We start from the raw sequence: 16,566 nt of genomic DNA, 5'->3' as shown, positions 1-16,566 counted from the left end.
ACTTCTTTCAAGTTATTTTTTCCAAATACACTAAAATTGATATAGTATAATAAGATTTGTTTTCTATGCATGATTATCAAAAGTAGCACAACTACAATACATAAAAGAAACAAAATTTTCTTTTAAAATCATAATAGACAATACATTCATCAACTTTTTATTCCTAGACATAAATGCATTCTTTTTTGTACTTAACTAGTTAAGATACTACATTACTTAATAACTTTGATGTTACATCACAGAGGTACTTTTATCTTTATTTTTTTTTGTAAAATAATTATATCGCCTACACTTCTATTTTTTCTTTCTTTCAGAGTTACTCGACATTATATAATTAAGTTTGCGCGTTTTGAGTCTTCTTGGGAAGCATTTTCTTTTAGGATCAACATTAACTACTTCATTCGTCCAAGTTGTGCCGCCGATATGTTCGAATTATTTATTAGATATCATAATTGTAATTTAAAAACATTTCGACTTTATACGACATTATTGGATTCTTTCCACATATAAATATGAGTTATAAAAAGTCAGTCTTACTCAAGTATTACTCTACGTAGTAGTTAACAGGCAAGTAGCAGTTATATTTAATATTACGTTATCAATGTGCACGATAATATATAAGATGGTAACAATAATTACATATAACAAACCTTAGAAAAGAATGCATTTGATGAAATGTTACACATTAGCTGTTAGTGGCTATTTTGATTCTTCATAGATCGTATTACTTATGCACTTATTACGAAAAAAAATTAAAATTAAATGTTTTTTCCAAGATCATAAAGTTTGTCGTTTTATCAGACAATATTATCAATTAATAAACAATAATATTACGACACTACAAGCTAACCGATAAGATGTTCCTTTTTAAAATAGAAATAGTACATATTTAGTATTTAAAGGTATATCTTAATCCTTAGATTAAATACATTTAAAAAAATTAATATTGATAATAGTAAGGCAGTCTGTAACATGCTCTCAAATAAATTGCATTAAAACTTAAAATATGAATAATTAATAAAATATATCATCTTTATCATGTATTAATAAAAATAAATTCCGAAGCAGCAGTCATTAGTTATTAACGTTTATTACCATTATATGCATCTTCCCACCCATTTTTAATTTTTTAATAATAAATTCCACATTATTGGACCGTAAATATTAATATTGCAACAAACAGTACCTTTGGAATGTATAATTTAATTCTAATATGTATCAAATAATTCCTTTATTTATTTGTCGATATAAATTTCAATTTTTAAAGGATGGGAAATTGTTAGTCATTACTTCCAAATAATCTCCAATTTGGTAACTGCTTTTTAAATAAGATTTTAGTAAAATTAAGAAAACCAAAACAATAAGCAAAAAGTTATTAAAATTGAGATCTACAAAATTTGAGAAATTCATTAATTTTGGAAATGCTTAGTATTTATAACAAATAATTAAATATTGTGCGTCGTTAGCAAATTACGTTATTATCAGAGGCGTACTTAGGAAACATTCTGTTCTCAGAGAGGATTATGTCTATAACGTTATTGTACATTTTACGAATAAAATAAAATTTGTTTTTAATAAAAATAGGGAATAATTAACTATTTTGATCGTCGGCCTAAGTACGGCTCTTATATTTGCAAACGACATACGGCCCTTCGTAATATCAAAGAACGAAAATACCAAGATGGTAAAGCAATTAAAAATATCGACAAGAATTGTGGACTAGGCACCAGTCTGCGACATTTATACAACTATTTATGCACAATTAATAGAATTGGTGATTTTTTTACGAAACGCTGATTAAAAGACAACCGAAAACCTTCAATTTCGTTAATTTATACAAATTTATAAAATCTGAAGTAAAACCGATGTTTATTTTTACAAAAATGGATTTGTTAACATATTAACAACTAATTAAGATATTCCTGAAAGCTTTGGATTGCCTAAGTTATCATTTTCGCAATTCACCAGAAGGAAAAAGACTCGACACTTAAAAAGTACTGCTGCCACACTACACGAAAAAAAAAATATATACATATAATCATAGTCATATATTAATAAATATCTTCTTCAATTGCATACAAAACAATACTTATATTTACTTTGTGTGTTGCTTGTTTCGTTTTATTTTTTGTATAATATATTAAGCAGTTTTTAACGAGGAACACGTTGTGTCGACAAGACTTATATAATAAGTTGGCAGTAGGTGGAAAAGGTACCTGTGGGGTACTTTTAAAAGGGAGACGGGGGGTGAACGTGAAAGGGTGAGGAGGAAGATGAGATTATGAATAATATATTATAATAACGTTCAACAAAACAAGGATAAAAAGAATCCTTTTACATTACCACGATAAAAAGTCAATACTGTTCAGTTTTGTATGATTATTAACAATAATCGTAATGGCATCTCGTAGATGGTTCTAAAGAGAGATTTTTCTTGGTCCCCAACGACCATTTCGTATGAGCACATTTGTATAAGTATTTATTATTTTTTTTTTCGGCTTTTTAAATGTAAAATATTGCAAAACTTATACAATAATACCACTCCTCTGTTACGGAGATCGAGGACGGTACCATTGAGTAAGTCCATTTTTACATTCATCATTTTTGTACTTTAAAAATTAACATTTTATATGTTTAAAGAATACGCTTACCAGTTTATCAAAATTTAACTCAATTTTAAACGTCTCTTACTACATTTCAATGACATTCTTACATTTCTTTCAGTTGTTATTGCAAATAAAATAAACAACTGAAAAATTATACAATAGTTTCGATTGTCAAGTTAACGAACAAAAGTTTGCTACTTAATAATTACTTTTCGTCCTGTTTTGTTAACTAAAAACGCTTTGATAGATTCAATTACTTACATACATTTCTTTCAGTTGTTATTATTACAATTGAGCAACTAAAAAAATTGTACAATTGTTTGGATTTCCATGTTAACAAACAAAAGTTCTTTCTAAGTGATCTCTGAAAAAAGCCTTCATTTGTTAGTCTTTATGAAGGATTAGATTTAAAATGTACCCAGAAAGTGCCACAGAGACTTGGAATACAGTATCCCAAAAACACATAAAATGTCAAAGCCTTAAGTTACTTAAACGCTAATCAGTAACAGTAAACGAATAAATTAGAACAATCTACAGAGAGCGTACATTAATTGTCGATTTTTGAATGCATTAGATCGTTATCATTACCTATTGTCGACGTTATGCTCCTGTTAACGTTATTACTACTACACGAGACAGGTGTCTGCTGTTTCTCGGGCTTTTTCGGGAACAGAGCCGATCCGTGATCAGCAGCACCTTGGTTAGATGACTCGTCATACCCCGAATCCGAGCTGGTGTCGCTGTAGCTTTTTCCTTTAGTAGCGGCATCGTTAATTTCGAGTTCGGTCTTCTCCAATGACGCCCTCCTCTTTTGACACTTAGCCAATCGGGCCGAGCACGGTTTTAAAAACCTAGGATCGACCAAAACTTCCCCGTTTGGAGCTTTGAAAATCACTCCGCAGCAAATCTTCTCCCTAAAATGAAATTTTATTTTATTAGGTTCACAAAATTGTCCCCAAAATACACAGCACAATTTAATTTATTTTTTTTTCTTTCGTAACTGTAATGCAAGAAATTATTTTATATTTATTATTATATTTTTCCTCTAAATTCTGTTTGCGTGAACTACTTAACATTTTTCAGCCAGCAAATTTCAGAGATAAAACAGTAATAAAAGTATCGCATTGAGAACTCCCTCTTATATTTTTATTGGTCTGGAACCTTAGAAATTATTAAAAGACGTACTTAGTCCAAAAATCCAGATCAACAAATCCACTGATTTCAGGTAAATTGTCCCGTCTTTTGGCCTGTCCCTTGAGTCGTCTACTGCTGTGACGGGAAGTTGATCCTGGGGCACCTTCTTCATAATCGCTTGCACCTGGACTCGCGGTTCTGCTGGATCGGTTGCTGGGATCGTTGTCAGACGATGCGAAATCCATGTCGTTCATTTCGACATCCTGGACGCCTCCGTCACTCTTGATATCGTCCGACAGCGCGGGACTGTATTCACGATCAAAATCATCGTCGTCGGGACGATGACGTCGTGGACGATGGTCGTCCTCCTGGTCCTGTTTCTTTTTCTTCTTTATCGACGTCAACTTGTCTCCATTATTCTTGTTCTTGCTCTTTACCTTAGTCATCGATTTCATGCCGGGACCTGCACGAGCGTCCACCACCTGTTTGGGGTACCAAAGGTACATTTTTGTTGCCGTGAACATTGTATTTGTTGTACAGAAATATTAAAGGTGAAAGTTAATTTTTTAACGTCTTTCTGAGCGTTTGTTTTTTAAAATTACATTGTTTTTTCAAGATATCTAGATTTGACCGAAAAATGTACACTTACATGTCGCCAGTTTCGGTCAGAACCTGCTGGTAATTTTTTCCATCTCTTTACCAACAAAACACACGCATTACATATCTCCCCTTGTCGTGGGGTAGACAACTGGAAGCATTCTAAAAAGTCTTCTTCGTACTTTTTGCTATCAGTGAATCTCGAACTACAAAATATAATGACAATAAAAAAAATTTAAACAGTAGCAGATCAAATCAATTTCTGTTCTAATTACCTGCTCGATTTTGCTTTACAGATACAACATCCTGTTGTTGACCTGTACACTTTGGGCCTATGAAACGAAAACATCTTGCACAGGCGCTCCTGTAAAGTAAGAATAAATAATAAAACTACTATATAAATAATCATTTAACACAACTCAGTAAATTATTAATTAGTTTGAACGCATTGTTATCATGACAATGTAATTTAAAATGGGTTCACACCTGTATATGCGATTAAAATAGTTTAAAAGTTTAGTTTTATTATATTAGTAGTAGTATATAGTTATAATTAAGCTTAATTTTAATACGAGTGATCGTCCACTCCTGGAATGTTTCTATTACCTTACTTGGGTACATTGTACCTGTTTTATTTCATTGAAAACTTGATGTGCTGTTGAACTGATTTAACGCGACCTTGGGTTCTATTGAACCCTAATTTTACAACTAAGGTCATCGACAGAATACGTTATATACTAAATAAAAAAATATAAAATACGGTTAACTAAAACCAATTTACGATTTATCATTAGACCGTTTCTAATTTTTTATTTTACATATTTGAAGTGCAGGCATTTAGTTAGCTAAAGGACCTTAAACATAATTATACTTTGAAACCACACTCCCAAATTTCTAATTAATGGTCAGGAAATTTAAGAAAGGTCATTGTCTCGCTTCATTGTCTAGTAATTCTTATTTTTTGTTAGACGATCGACATTCCTTTGTCGTTCAAAAATTCGTAAAAAGGTATAGGTACCTATTAATACAGTGTGTCACAAAAAAGGCGCCCTCTCAAAATCATCTACCGTCATATTCAGAATTAAATTTAAGAATAGCTTGTTTGATATTAAATAAGATTCCAAGATCATTATAATTATAGTCAGATTGGAATTTTATTTACTCGATTGGACCATTACTATTCTATTTTTAAAATTGTTTCAACCTAAAGCCAAGTAAACAGCAAAGGAGTTAATAAAGTAATGCTGAGGTATATTGAAAACAATTTGTAAAAAACAATTTCTGATCTTGCATTTACAATTTTATCTACCATAAAATCATCATTCTATGCATCGGGCTGTAAATGTACACAATTATGCAGTGCAGGCGCAACTAGTTTTCAATAAAATAAAAATCAAACACGTTTTCAAGCTAGCCTATGTAGTTCAATAGTCCCATTAGAATGTCGACTACATTTTTTTGCAGAATAAACGAACCAATAAAATTCATTCTGTATTTATTGTATTTTTTACGAAGGTTATCATTTTAACTACCTATAATACAGCAGATTAGAAATTCAAAAACACTGATAAAATATCAATCCTGATTGGTTTTTTTTCTTATATTTATGTAGAGTTCATATTTCTGATAAGTGCAGTAGTAAGTGTAGCACAACAAAAGAGTGCATTTGTATTTATAGATGCAGAGAACAATCACTTTTTGTTTATCTTCATATTATAAGCGTAGAACATGTCTATTTATACTACCAACACGTATGTAAATATATGTGTCTGTATGCCTGCAATATAATATGGTAATATGCGACAAAGAAAATATTTTATCATAAATTAAAATTTAATTGATTCCGATCGTAAAATTTATAAAATAAAACAGAATATGTACATTAATTGTCTAATAATTCATAATCAAATTTATCTTTTAATTAGATGTTGGTACTTTAATCAGTACATAATTAGTTTTGTAGACAAACTTTAGCATACTTGACCTGGGCTAAAAAGTTATTGTATACTTATATTTGTTTTACAGGAATCGAATTACAGAAAGTAAATGATACAACGGTAAACGCGGAGGGAATGTGACACCCTGTATATAACATGTATGTATAAATATATTACGTGATCAAAAGTGGGGTTGCAATGGCGCTAAGATAAGGTCATCAACCTCAAGCTTCACGTCTTTGACATTGAATCGATAATCTAACACTTATGTATAACACGTTAATTATTACTATAATTAAATTAAACCATTTCAATAATGACTGATCCCGTATAATAAGGCTGTTTATTATAAAAATAATATTGTATAAGAAAACAAAACATAAAAGGGCTCTGTTAGTTTTCTTTTATGTTTTCACTCTTCCTGTAAAATGCATAGTTCTACGTTTTCATTATCAGTTTTCTGAAGTAATTAAGAACTTGCACCATACATCTACTTTCTTTTAAGTCCTCCAAGACCAGTTTAGTAGGTCACCAAAAGACCGTTACGAAATCGAATAGAGGAATTGTTTACAAGATGCATAGTTAAATTTATACATATAAGACCTTATCGACATTCAATACATTATTTATATGATGCAACGATACAATTGCAATTAATGATAATGCAATTTGTAAATTAAATTATAATATACATATATTTGTAAATAAAATGTCAAAATTGTTTTGGAAACAATCTACCTATTTCGTATACAGTACCATTATGAAGCGATTACAACTATTATTAGTTAATTTTGAAAATATTTACTCAACTTTCTACTATTATTATTATTTTTGATTAAACAAAATTGTTACTGACGACAATAACATAAACAATAACGATTGAAACAGCAATTTGGAACACAAATAAACGAACTAATAAAACTATGTTTTAAGAAATTTTAAGTAATTTTTAGCAAAAAAAGGAATAAAGGCTTAAACTTGCCACATCGTTTTCTGAAATTAGGACAATCCACACACGTGTATTAAGAGAAAGCTGTTGGCTTGGATGGCTACGTGCAGACATACACTCGCGCATCGAAAGGATTACGAAGTAAAACAACTAACTCGAATATCGGCGACATGAATTTTATGATATAAAATATATCTCAGATAGACTTATAATTGAAACAATAAACGATTGATGTTGTGTTCAAATAACATACCTTTAGCATTTAGCAATTTTGAAACGGTATCGTAGCAGTTTGCTTCATAATGCTCCAAACAGCCGATAGGACGCCAAGAAATTATAACGTTTTATAACTTAACTAACATATAATTTAATATGACACTCACTGCACTATATTAATGATGCCACAGACATTCATTTACAGTGTGAATCATTGTAAAATTATTTGTACATTTTGAGTAATTTTTGAAGGAAAATGGATCAAGCACTTACCGATGCAACACAGGTGACGGATAGTAACACAGACTTCCATTGCGCATTTGTTTGCGCACTACATATCTGTTTTGAAAATAGAATAACTTAATTTAAACTAATAAATACTTTTTGTGGTAAATAAAAATGTACAGTTAATTTAAATATTAAATTCTTCTAAAGAAATTATGAATTATTTCTAATTAATTGATTCTACCATATTAAAAGTAACAGTTAAAGTAGTACTTCCGGTGATCAATATAAGAGCGTCAGATTCAAAATGAAGGAAGTTAGTTATACTCATTATCTCCTTATCAATCAATTTTTTGTATTAAGTATAGATAAGAGGGCATTAGGAAACGTTATATAACAAAAAGTTCGATTAAAAGTTGTTTTTAAATATTTTTTCTTGAATATAATATAAAGTAAAATATCTATGGGAAAAAGTAAGCCACGCCCATAGCTGACAAAAATCGTATAACCTATTATCTATGCGTATAACAAAACAACAATCATTTTTGTCAAGCATCAGCTGATTACGTTTTAATGATTCAAATTTAATTATTATGGGTTTAAATACATTGTAGTGATCCTTTCTTCATAATATAATTTTCAAAAGGTGCCCCCATTTTTAATTTTTGTTCAAAAACAAATGAAATAATCAAATGGCTATCAATTCTGGAAATGGAAAAACTCACAACTTTAAAGTGGTGCTTTTGGGTGAGGGTTGTGTAGGAAAAACTAGTTTAGTTTTAAGATATGTAGAAGACAAGTTTAATTCTAACCATATTAGCACAGTGCAGGTAAAATTGATTATAACTTACAGTAGTTGAGCAGCAGCAAGTGTGTACGTACAACAGTTTGTTTTCAGGCTTCTTTTTTAAGTAAAAAGGTAAATATTGAAGGAAATAGAATAAATCTTGCAATCTGGGACACAGCAGGTCAAGAACAGTTTCATGCATTGGGTCCACTGTATTATAGGTCTTCAAATGGTGCAGTTCTGGTCTACGACATAACAGATGAAAAATCATTTCAACGAATAAAAATTTGGGTAAAAGAACTTCGAAAAATGTTAGGAGTAGATATATGTTTAGTAATTGTTGGAAATAAGACTGATTTAGAAAGTGATAGACACGTTTCTTTGGAAGAAGCTGAAAGGTTAGTTTAAAAGTTTGTTTTGTACTCTTGATTAATAGTCTGTAAAATATAATTGAGTGTTACCTGATTATGTGGAGTAACATCTTTTAATTTTAGTTATGCTGAGAAGGTTGGTGCCCTGCATTTTCAAACTTCTGCAAAATTAAATGAAGGAGTAGAGGCAATGTTTTATGCATTAACTCAGAAAATGTTGGAAAAAACTTTAGAAAATGAAACACATAATGTCTCTTTAGCAGGGCAGAACTCTCAAAGTGGTAACATTTTGGTAGTTGATGATGAACAAACTCCCTCAACAACAAAACACTGCTGTGGAAGTTCGTAGGATCCTGTCATTTTTTATTTATAAATTTGTTGATTTTGCATGTTATTTATGAATTATTCTTGTTATTATTGACTAATTTTATCCACTAATGAAACTAATAAGTTGTCACCATAGACAAAAACACAGTAAACTTGTAAGAAGTGTAATAACGACCAATGTAAAGCATATTAAAAAATAATCTGTAATGTGTTTATTACAGGGCAAACTGACCAAACATTGAAAATTTGCCTAATTTTATACATTAAATTGTTACTTTTAATTTGAATCTTTAAACTGATAGTGATACAGCATGCAAATTAGATTAAAAAACATCAAATGTTGATTAAGATACTAAATTGCTTTATCAATGCCATTATTATTACATTATATGCTACTTAAATAAATAAATATCCAAAATATTAATATCGTATTGTTTGCATCCGTAATATTTGTACAAGGTGAGCAAAATAATTGCACTTCAGTTTTATATTTATTTTTTCAGCTATAAAATGTTCACAAACTGTTTGATCGCTATTACTAGTAATGAGCCTCTAATAAATACAGAAAATAATTTACAATATGAGAATAAACCGAATATGAACAGCAAGAAGGCACATGAAAAACTATGAGGAAAGACAATACGATTGTTAATGAAATGCAAACAGACAATTACGAACTTCGGTTTTTCTAAAGATTATACCGAAAAAGTATTTACAAATTCAACAGGTGTTTCTTCACTAAAAAGGGTTTAAAATGATTCGGACTATTTCATACATAATTACAAAAGAAAAAAAAAAACGCTCAAGTAAACCCTTACATAAAAATTACTAATCTATAACACAGATACAACTGTACAATATAATTACAGGTGACATTAATTTAATACAATATCAATTATAAATTACAATTTAGTATGTGTAGCACCATTTTGATCAATAAAAAAAAAATGGGAAGGATTCTGCCTGTATTGGTTCAATGATATTTGATTTGAATAGCAATTAAACGACAAAATTTAACTTCTGAGAGGCTTCTAGGTCAAAAAAAGATTCGGTTTATTATCGAACTTGAACGTATCGAAATGTGACGAACGACTGATGTATTTAATTTAGTTATTTTTTTTATAAAAGGCATTTTTTTCCTAATTGACATGGTACGAGCCTTCATAACGAAAGGCGCGAAAGTACTTTCTAAATACAATAAGAAAAAACAACAAATAACCACTATTAGTACAGGAATTTGTTTAAACAGACACACAACGATAATAATAATTATTACATGTTTATCAACGACACCGTACTTCATTAATTAACCTGTTTCGGCCGAAATACGCTACTACGTAGAAGAAAAAAATGCAAGAAGTCATCAAGAAGGAGATAAACGCACTAACCGATCCTGTCTCAGGGGACCTTCGCGTTATACAGGGCAGGAATAAGGACGGGATAGGACAGAGTACAAACATTATACCGAGACAAATTTAAAATTAAGGAAGAAAAAAGAAAATGCATGCACAAAAATAGTTCGAAGTCAATAAATAAAATTAATACTAATACTTGTCAACACGGTACAAATCGAGTGTAAGAAGGAGGGGGATTCACCAACGATAGTGTTACAGCTGAAAAAGCTATTTGTTTTTTTATCACTTAACGACCATTGTGGTATAGTAATAGTAATAATAGTACAATTAATAAAAAAAAGAAACAGCGAACAGTAGGAAATATAATAAAACTACACTGTACGCTAATACTACTTTGAAAGTTTACTAATAACACGAATTAGGGCTCCGTTCTCGTCTTTTAGCCTCTGGTTCTCTGTCTTCAGTACTTCTAGTTGCTAAAATAAAACAAATACAATTATTGCGAATTGCAACGATAAATGTTTGCAGAACATGCTACGGTAAGTATCAAACCAAATAGGTGGACAGTTTGACAACAGATGCCATTCACGGTGGCGTTTGTATTATTGCATGCAAAAAAGATGCAAACTTTAAGCGTCTTGTAGCTTTTTAAAATAAGTTTGAAAATATTAGTTTACAATGGCCTACATATAGTGCACACGATATATTAATATAATTATCGTCAAACTGTCGTCAAATAAACACTGAAGATGTTTGGAAGAGAAAAGTAAATATTTTAACACCAAAGATTATAATAATTTATAAAGGATAATAAATTGCCATTTAATTATTAGTAAAGAGGAACTTGAAAAATAATTTATTGGGCAAAGACAATACTAAAAGAGTATAAAGAAGAATACAGATTAGTTAGTGTTTCTCTGTACCATGTAAAATTAACGTACATATGCCTATATTTTACTTCTTACACTCCTTTTTTTTCTGAAAAGCAATTTTGAATAATAACAGCATCGACTGAAATTGAAATTGCAATTTCGTTTCAAAATTCTAAAGTGCAATACAAGCGTTTTTAAGCAAGCCTTTAGTAAAAGCAGAGTTACAAAATCAAATGGGTAACAAACATAAATGAATGACATCGTTAGCTCCTTTTTATAAAAAAAAAAATTGAGAGTAAATTAGAACTATAAACTGACATAAGGTAATTAATCAGCTTCAACTGTTAGCAACAGTTTAACACCGGTTGCAAACAATGAATAACAATCGTTAGCAACAGTTGTACACTGGTTGCGAACAACGAATAAAAGTTGTTAGCAGCAGCTGAACACTGGTTGCCAAGAATGCATATTATATTTTTAGCAACAGTTGAACACCGGTTGCAAACAATTAGCAACAGTTGAACACCGGTTGCGAACAACGAATAACAATCGTTAGCAACAGTTGAACACTGCCTGCAAACAACGAATGACAGTTGTTAGCAGCAGCTGAACACTGGATGCTAAGAATGCATATTATATTTTTAGCAACAGTTGAACACCGGTTGCAAACAATGAATAACAATCGTTAGCAACAGTTGAACACTGGTTGCGAACAACGAATAACAGTTGTTAGCAACAGTTGAACGCTGGTTGATAACACTTGTTATCATTATCGAATTATTTAATAGTTTTTGAGTAACAAAAACGTGAAATAATGCCAGGTATGAAAGGAAATGTCAGTTTACAGTTAAAAAAAAAAAGAGTGAAAAAGTGTTCATTGGGTTAGATATGAACATATTCTGTGCAACGAATCCCTGTAACTGAACACAAAAATGCTGATATTACAAAAATCACATGGACATGAGAGAAAGATACAGACAGATAAAAAAACATAACTTCAAATGTGAGACATAGCTTGCATGTGGCGTTTGCTACAAGTAAAAAAAGATTTGAGAAAATTTACATGTACTTATACAATGTTCCACATACTCGTCACTGTCTTTTTTACCTATTTTTTTGCAGAGTTGGTAAGTTTGCTGACGACGCGTGTAAGGGCCCGATTTTCGGCCCGTAGCCGTTCATTCTCCGCTTTCAGTTTTTGCAATTGCTAAAAAAACAATTATTCCCTGTACCAATACAACATTCTTTTCAACACTAATCAACAGGAAAGCATTTTGCACACAGTAGTTGTTGTTATGTGTTTCGGTATTATTAACGATTTCATGTAAAAGTAGTGTAAGGACAAAAAATAAATAAATAAACAAAACAAAAATGTTTATAATAAGCAGGCGCAGTTTAAGCTTTTTGCTAAACGTGTTCTTTTCGGCGACAACACGGGATTCAAAAATTCGCTTATGGAAACAACGACAAAATTGTTTCTCAAAAATAAAACAGAATAAAATGTGTTAGTGTTAAAAGGGTTAAGGGTCGATCGGTTTGTAGAATTGTTAAAAAAAGTCCTTTCGATAGACTAAAACATTCAATAAAAGAGTACAGTGCTAAGCATATATAGGCATTTAGGCAACTATAACTAGTCACTAGTTACTTTCACGACTGACTAATCAATTATACAGTTTTTGTTACCTTCAATTCCTCTTCCATTTCACTAAGTTTCCTTTCCATTGCCCTTCTTTCCCTTTTCTCTAATTCGGAGAGGGAGTTTTTACTGGTCTAAAACGATCAAAAGTTAAAGAACATCGCCGTTTAACAGGTGCAAACGAAAATTAGACACTTACAACAGTGTTTATTCTCTCTAGAGTTTGTTTGGTGTCCTTCAATTCGTCCTCGGTTTTACGAAGTTTATCTTTGAGTCTGTCATTTTCGACAAGGGTCTGTTCGTACAACCTTTTGTAATCTATCTCTCCATTTTCACCTCTCAACACCAGATCGCTAGCACTTCCCAATCTGGAACTCCTACTCGATTTTTCTGTTCCACTCTGCAAACAAAATGAGCAACGACTTACTTAAACGATTTCATTTCTTCATTAATAAGATTAACAGCCTCTAATAAAGGCATTATATTCGTTATAAAGCCGTTTTATTTCTGCATATAGTTTAATGTCTCGCACACCGGATATACAAAGCATACAAACAAATAACTTTTGCATTTCCTTAATTCATGTGACTTGAGTTCTTTCTTTATCTATTTAACTACCTTTTTCTTATTATCTATTTTCTTACTATATATCCCTCAGAGGCTAGCGAATTAAGAGACGTGAGACTGATCGATTTGGATCCCATTCCGAGGCTGTTGAGCGAACTTTGAGAACGGGACAACGATCTGTCCCTGCTGAAGCTCCCCGTTCGCGAAACGGGCCTGTTTTGACGTCCCGCTTCATATTTCTTGGCGTAATTCGAAACGTTGGACGAATTCTTGTAACTTTTAGCGGGTATCGTTAAACTGGCGTAACCGTTAGAGGCGGTAGATCCCCTATAATCGTTTTGGAAATACGGACTCCTGTAGTTCGACGTGTACGTCGACAGGTTGTTGTATTGGGGGGTAGTGGCGGTGTTGTACGTTGACGGATAATAGTTACTTGCGGTTGAGGGTTGCGATGGGGCGTAAATGTTTGAATTGGACCCGAAGTAGCCCGCACTTCTCGGTCTCGGATAGGAAGAGGGCGAAGAGTTGACATTGGGGGAGTTGCGGACAGTTGAGGAGGAACGTTGACGGGCAGACGGGTGCGAGGGGTGGCTATTTCGAAAAGACATAACGTAACTTGTTTGGAACCACCGGAAACTATTTTACCGCGTGTCGCACAACAATAATAATGGTCTTTATAAACTGGATCCAGTCTGTAACCGTAAAACTGTTTCGAATCGGACCGACTGAAATGCGATTGAAGTAAACCAAGTCTAATTGCGAACTGATGATGTTCGGACGTGTTATTGGACGGCAAACATACGCGATAGCGTCGTAGTTGACGTGCATCATCAAAACATACACAACAGATGTATCCGACGCTCTCGACGGGACAGGGAACAAAAGATCCGAGTAAGTAACTCGTTCCAAAAATATTATGTGTGCACGTTTCCTCCGCCGAACGATTATAACATCGCGCCCGATGCACAAATACCGTAATTAAACGAAATTCTTGCCTCGTTTCTGGCAGAATCGAATTTATGACCGCTAAAAGGTTTAACCGTCTCTAAATATAACTCGCACTACGAAAGCTATTTTAATATTGCCGCCAATATGAATCGGAGCGACGTCCCACTTCTTGTTATGATAAAATAATAATAAAAAAAAAAATAGGAGAGTTTTCCTCGTAATTAGCGTAATTCCTGCGTAACGATAATCCAAGCAAAAAACTCTCTTATTACATAAAAAAAAAGAGACAAAAATAAAAAACCAGCGAAGGTGGGCTTGGAATATTTCCAAAAGTATAAAAGAACAGAAAAAAGTACCAGAAGTCAATAAAATAAACAGGGCGTCTTATTAGGTTTAATTTCGATCGTCTATCTGGCCTAATTTTCTATAAACTAGCTGTACTCGGAAGTCGAATTATATTTAACTCAATTGATGCAGAATTATACACTCGTAGAGGTGAGTTAATTTATTTTGAAAGCACGTGAGAAATAAAACGTCACAGACGCCAAATGGCATCGGGAAACGGATTTGATTGAGTGCCAAAATTAGTCACTTTCGTTACATTTGAAAGGGCGAAACGATAAATTAAATCCAAATACGTAATGCCAATAAAACGAGCCGACAACGACACGTTACAATTTCGAAAGTGAATTATCTTTTTGGCCACCTTTCGCATGGTCAATTTAAGTATAGATATAAGATGTAAATTAAAAAGGAAATGACAGGAGTCAACAATCGAACACTGGTTGTTAATAACGAGTTTCAACTGTTGATAACGATAAACACTTGTTTTATACATTGTTGGTGCGTTTAATGCAGAATTTCAATTGTTCTCAACAATAAAAACAATTGTTCTGGTTGAGACAAAAGTTCATAGGACGCTATCAAACTTAGAAATGACGCGTCTGCTTTAAAATGTGTCACCCGATTTAGTTGTTCTACATTTTATATCAAAACAGCCAACGAGTTATTACAAAATTAAATTATGATGATGCCAGCTCGTTAGATTTAAGTATGACGCGTCTATTTTATAATGTGAAAGTGTTTTTTTTCAGTTTACGGCCTGAAATGTGTATGGATGCATATAAAAATAAATAAAGTGACCTGAAACTATCCGTTCGTGCGAAAACAACAAGATTAAACGTTTTGAATGACCAATTCATAACTGTCACAGTTACAGGAAAATACTTTTTGTGTTTGCTCGAGCAAAAAACATGTAAAACACTATCGACATCTATTAATAACAATAAAATATCTGTCGAAAGAAAAAAAGGCACAAAACTGAAAATGCTTGAAGTGCATCATGGTTTATAAATAAAAAACATGTAGGATAAAACTTGGCAATAATTCATAACAGTCTTGCCTTACAATAGTGATACGTATATTGTAGTGGAAGTCAATCAGCTAGTCTTTGTTTTCGTTCCGAAAATAACGGGACTGCCCTTCAACATTTTGTACTTTATTTTTGTGTATGAGGAAACGGAGGAAAAAAGTTTGCGACGGAAACGAAACGAGACAGGGACAAAAACAGCTGACATCGATTTATCACACAATGCGAAGGTGAAATGGGAACATTGTCCTCTTTTCGAATTAAAAACTGGAGATATTTAAACCTAACCGTTTTGATTGTCCCCTAGAGTCCCACTGTATCCAAAATATATGCATAATTAGAGACCGTTGGGGACTAAAAGGGTAGAAAATTCTCAGGAGAATAATAAGTACCTAGAGTTAGTAAAGTAAAACAAAAATACTGGTATGTAAGGGAAGAAAAAATAGGGAAAGAGCGAATATAAAGATGGGAGACGAAAGATTAGAACAAGTGACTGATTTTAGGTATCTAGGAAGTCAGATAAGTCAGGACGGAAGGAGTAGTAGGAATATAAAGCAGAGGATAGCGCAGGGTCGAGTCGCCTTTAATAAAAAGAAGTCACTTCTATGCTCGCGAACGGTTAATTTAGAAATTCGAAAAAGGTTGTTAAAGGTGTATGTTTGGAGCACGG

At 32.2% G+C, this 16,566-nt stretch overlaps 3 protein-coding genes and 1 long non-coding RNA gene across 7 annotated transcripts in view; 2 read left to right on the top strand and 2 right to left on the bottom strand.

The window, feature by feature from the left end:
• Positions 1–2,029: 2,029 nt before the first annotated feature.
• LOC108734253 (SIN3-HDAC complex-associated factor) lies at positions 2,030–7,803 on the bottom strand. 3 transcript variants are annotated; one of them, XM_025981128.1, is made up of 5 exons: positions 7,713–7,803; positions 4,613–4,701; positions 4,390–4,543; positions 3,792–4,222; positions 2,030–3,520 (listed from the first exon to the last, which is right to left on the bottom strand). In XM_025981128.1, the coding sequence occupies exons 2-5, from the start codon at positions 4,684–4,686 to the stop codon at positions 3,154–3,156; spliced, it is 1,026 nt and encodes a 341-aa protein (XP_025836913.1). In that variant the 5' UTR covers positions 4,687–4,701; positions 7,713–7,803; the 3' UTR covers positions 2,030–3,153. The 3 variants fall into 3 exon arrangements, with proteins under 3 accessions (XP_025836913.1, XP_025836912.1, XP_025836911.1); XM_025981127.1 differs by lacking the exon at positions 7,713–7,803 and adding an exon at positions 7,477–7,706; XM_025981126.1 differs by lacking the exon at positions 7,713–7,803 and adding an exon at positions 7,257–7,397.
• LOC108733255 lies at positions 4,896–7,778 on the top strand. 2 transcript variants are annotated; one of them, XR_003232478.1, is made up of 3 exons: positions 5,972–6,129; positions 6,363–6,432; positions 7,692–7,778. It is a non-coding gene; the product is annotated as an uncharacterized LOC108733255 (long non-coding RNA). The 2 variants fall into 2 exon arrangements; XR_001937208.1 differs by lacking the exon at positions 7,692–7,778 and having other exon boundaries at positions 4,896–6,129; positions 6,363–6,676.
• A 372-nt stretch (positions 7,804–8,175) lies between the features above and the next one.
• LOC108733023 (ras-related protein Rab-21) lies at positions 8,176–9,573 on the top strand. Its single transcript, XM_025981130.1, has 3 exons — positions 8,176–8,494; positions 8,563–8,849; positions 8,946–9,573. The coding sequence occupies exons 1-3, from the start codon at positions 8,357–8,359 to the stop codon at positions 9,169–9,171; spliced, it is 651 nt and encodes a 216-aa protein (XP_025836915.1). The 5' UTR covers positions 8,176–8,356; the 3' UTR covers positions 9,172–9,573.
• A 54-nt stretch (positions 9,574–9,627) lies between these two features.
• LOC108733800 (protein phosphatase 1 regulatory subunit 12A) overlaps positions 9,628–16,566 on the bottom strand; it is a 35,042-nt gene continuing 28,103 nt past the window's right edge. Inside the window, exons 15-17 of the mRNA XM_025981120.1 lie at positions 13,212–13,412; positions 13,060–13,146; positions 9,628–10,980 (exon numbers count right to left, since the gene is read on the bottom strand). Of these exons, the coding sequence (XP_025836905.1) occupies positions 10,894–10,980; positions 13,060–13,146; positions 13,212–13,412 (375 nt within the window). The 3' untranslated portion in view covers positions 9,628–10,893. The remainder of the gene's footprint in view (positions 10,981–13,059; positions 13,147–13,211; positions 13,413–16,566) is intronic.

The sequence above is a fragment of the Agrilus planipennis genome, unplaced genomic scaffold, assembly GCF_000699045.2.
Source record: "Agrilus planipennis isolate EAB-ADULT unplaced genomic scaffold, Apla_2.0 scaffold1, whole genome shotgun sequence".
NCBI classification, from domain to species: Eukaryota; Metazoa; Arthropoda; class Insecta; order Coleoptera; family Buprestidae; genus Agrilus; species Agrilus planipennis.
This window is presented reverse-complemented; position numbering and strand designations above follow the sequence as displayed.

What these genes read in the sequence shown, in the direction of transcription:
- LOC108734253 (XM_025981126.1), bottom strand. Translation starts at nt 7,349, where the DNA reads ATGCGCGAGTGTATGTCTGCACGTAGCCATCCAAGCCAACAGCTTTCT. An exon ending in TAATTTCAGAAAACGATGTG is followed by an intron (nt 4,702 to 7,256) that starts GCAAGTTTAAGC and finishes CTTACTTTACAG; the next exon opens with GAGCGCCTGTGCAAGATGTT. An exon ending in CTGACCGAAACTGGCGACAT is followed by an intron (nt 4,223 to 4,389) that starts GTAAGTGTACAT and finishes TACCCCAAACAG; the next exon opens with GTGGTGGACGCTCGTGCAGG.
- LOC108733023 (XM_025981130.1), top strand. Translation starts at nt 8,357, where the DNA reads ATGGCTATCAATTCTGGAAATGGAAAAACTCACAACTTTAAAGTGGTG. An exon ending in ACCATATTAGCACAGTGCAG is followed by an intron (nt 8,495 to 8,562) that starts GTAAAATTGATT and finishes GTTTGTTTTCAG; the next exon opens with GCTTCTTTTTTAAGTAAAAA. An exon ending in TCTTTGGAAGAAGCTGAAAG is followed by an intron (nt 8,850 to 8,945) that starts GTTAGTTTAAAA and finishes TTTTAATTTTAG; the next exon opens with TTATGCTGAGAAGGTTGGTG.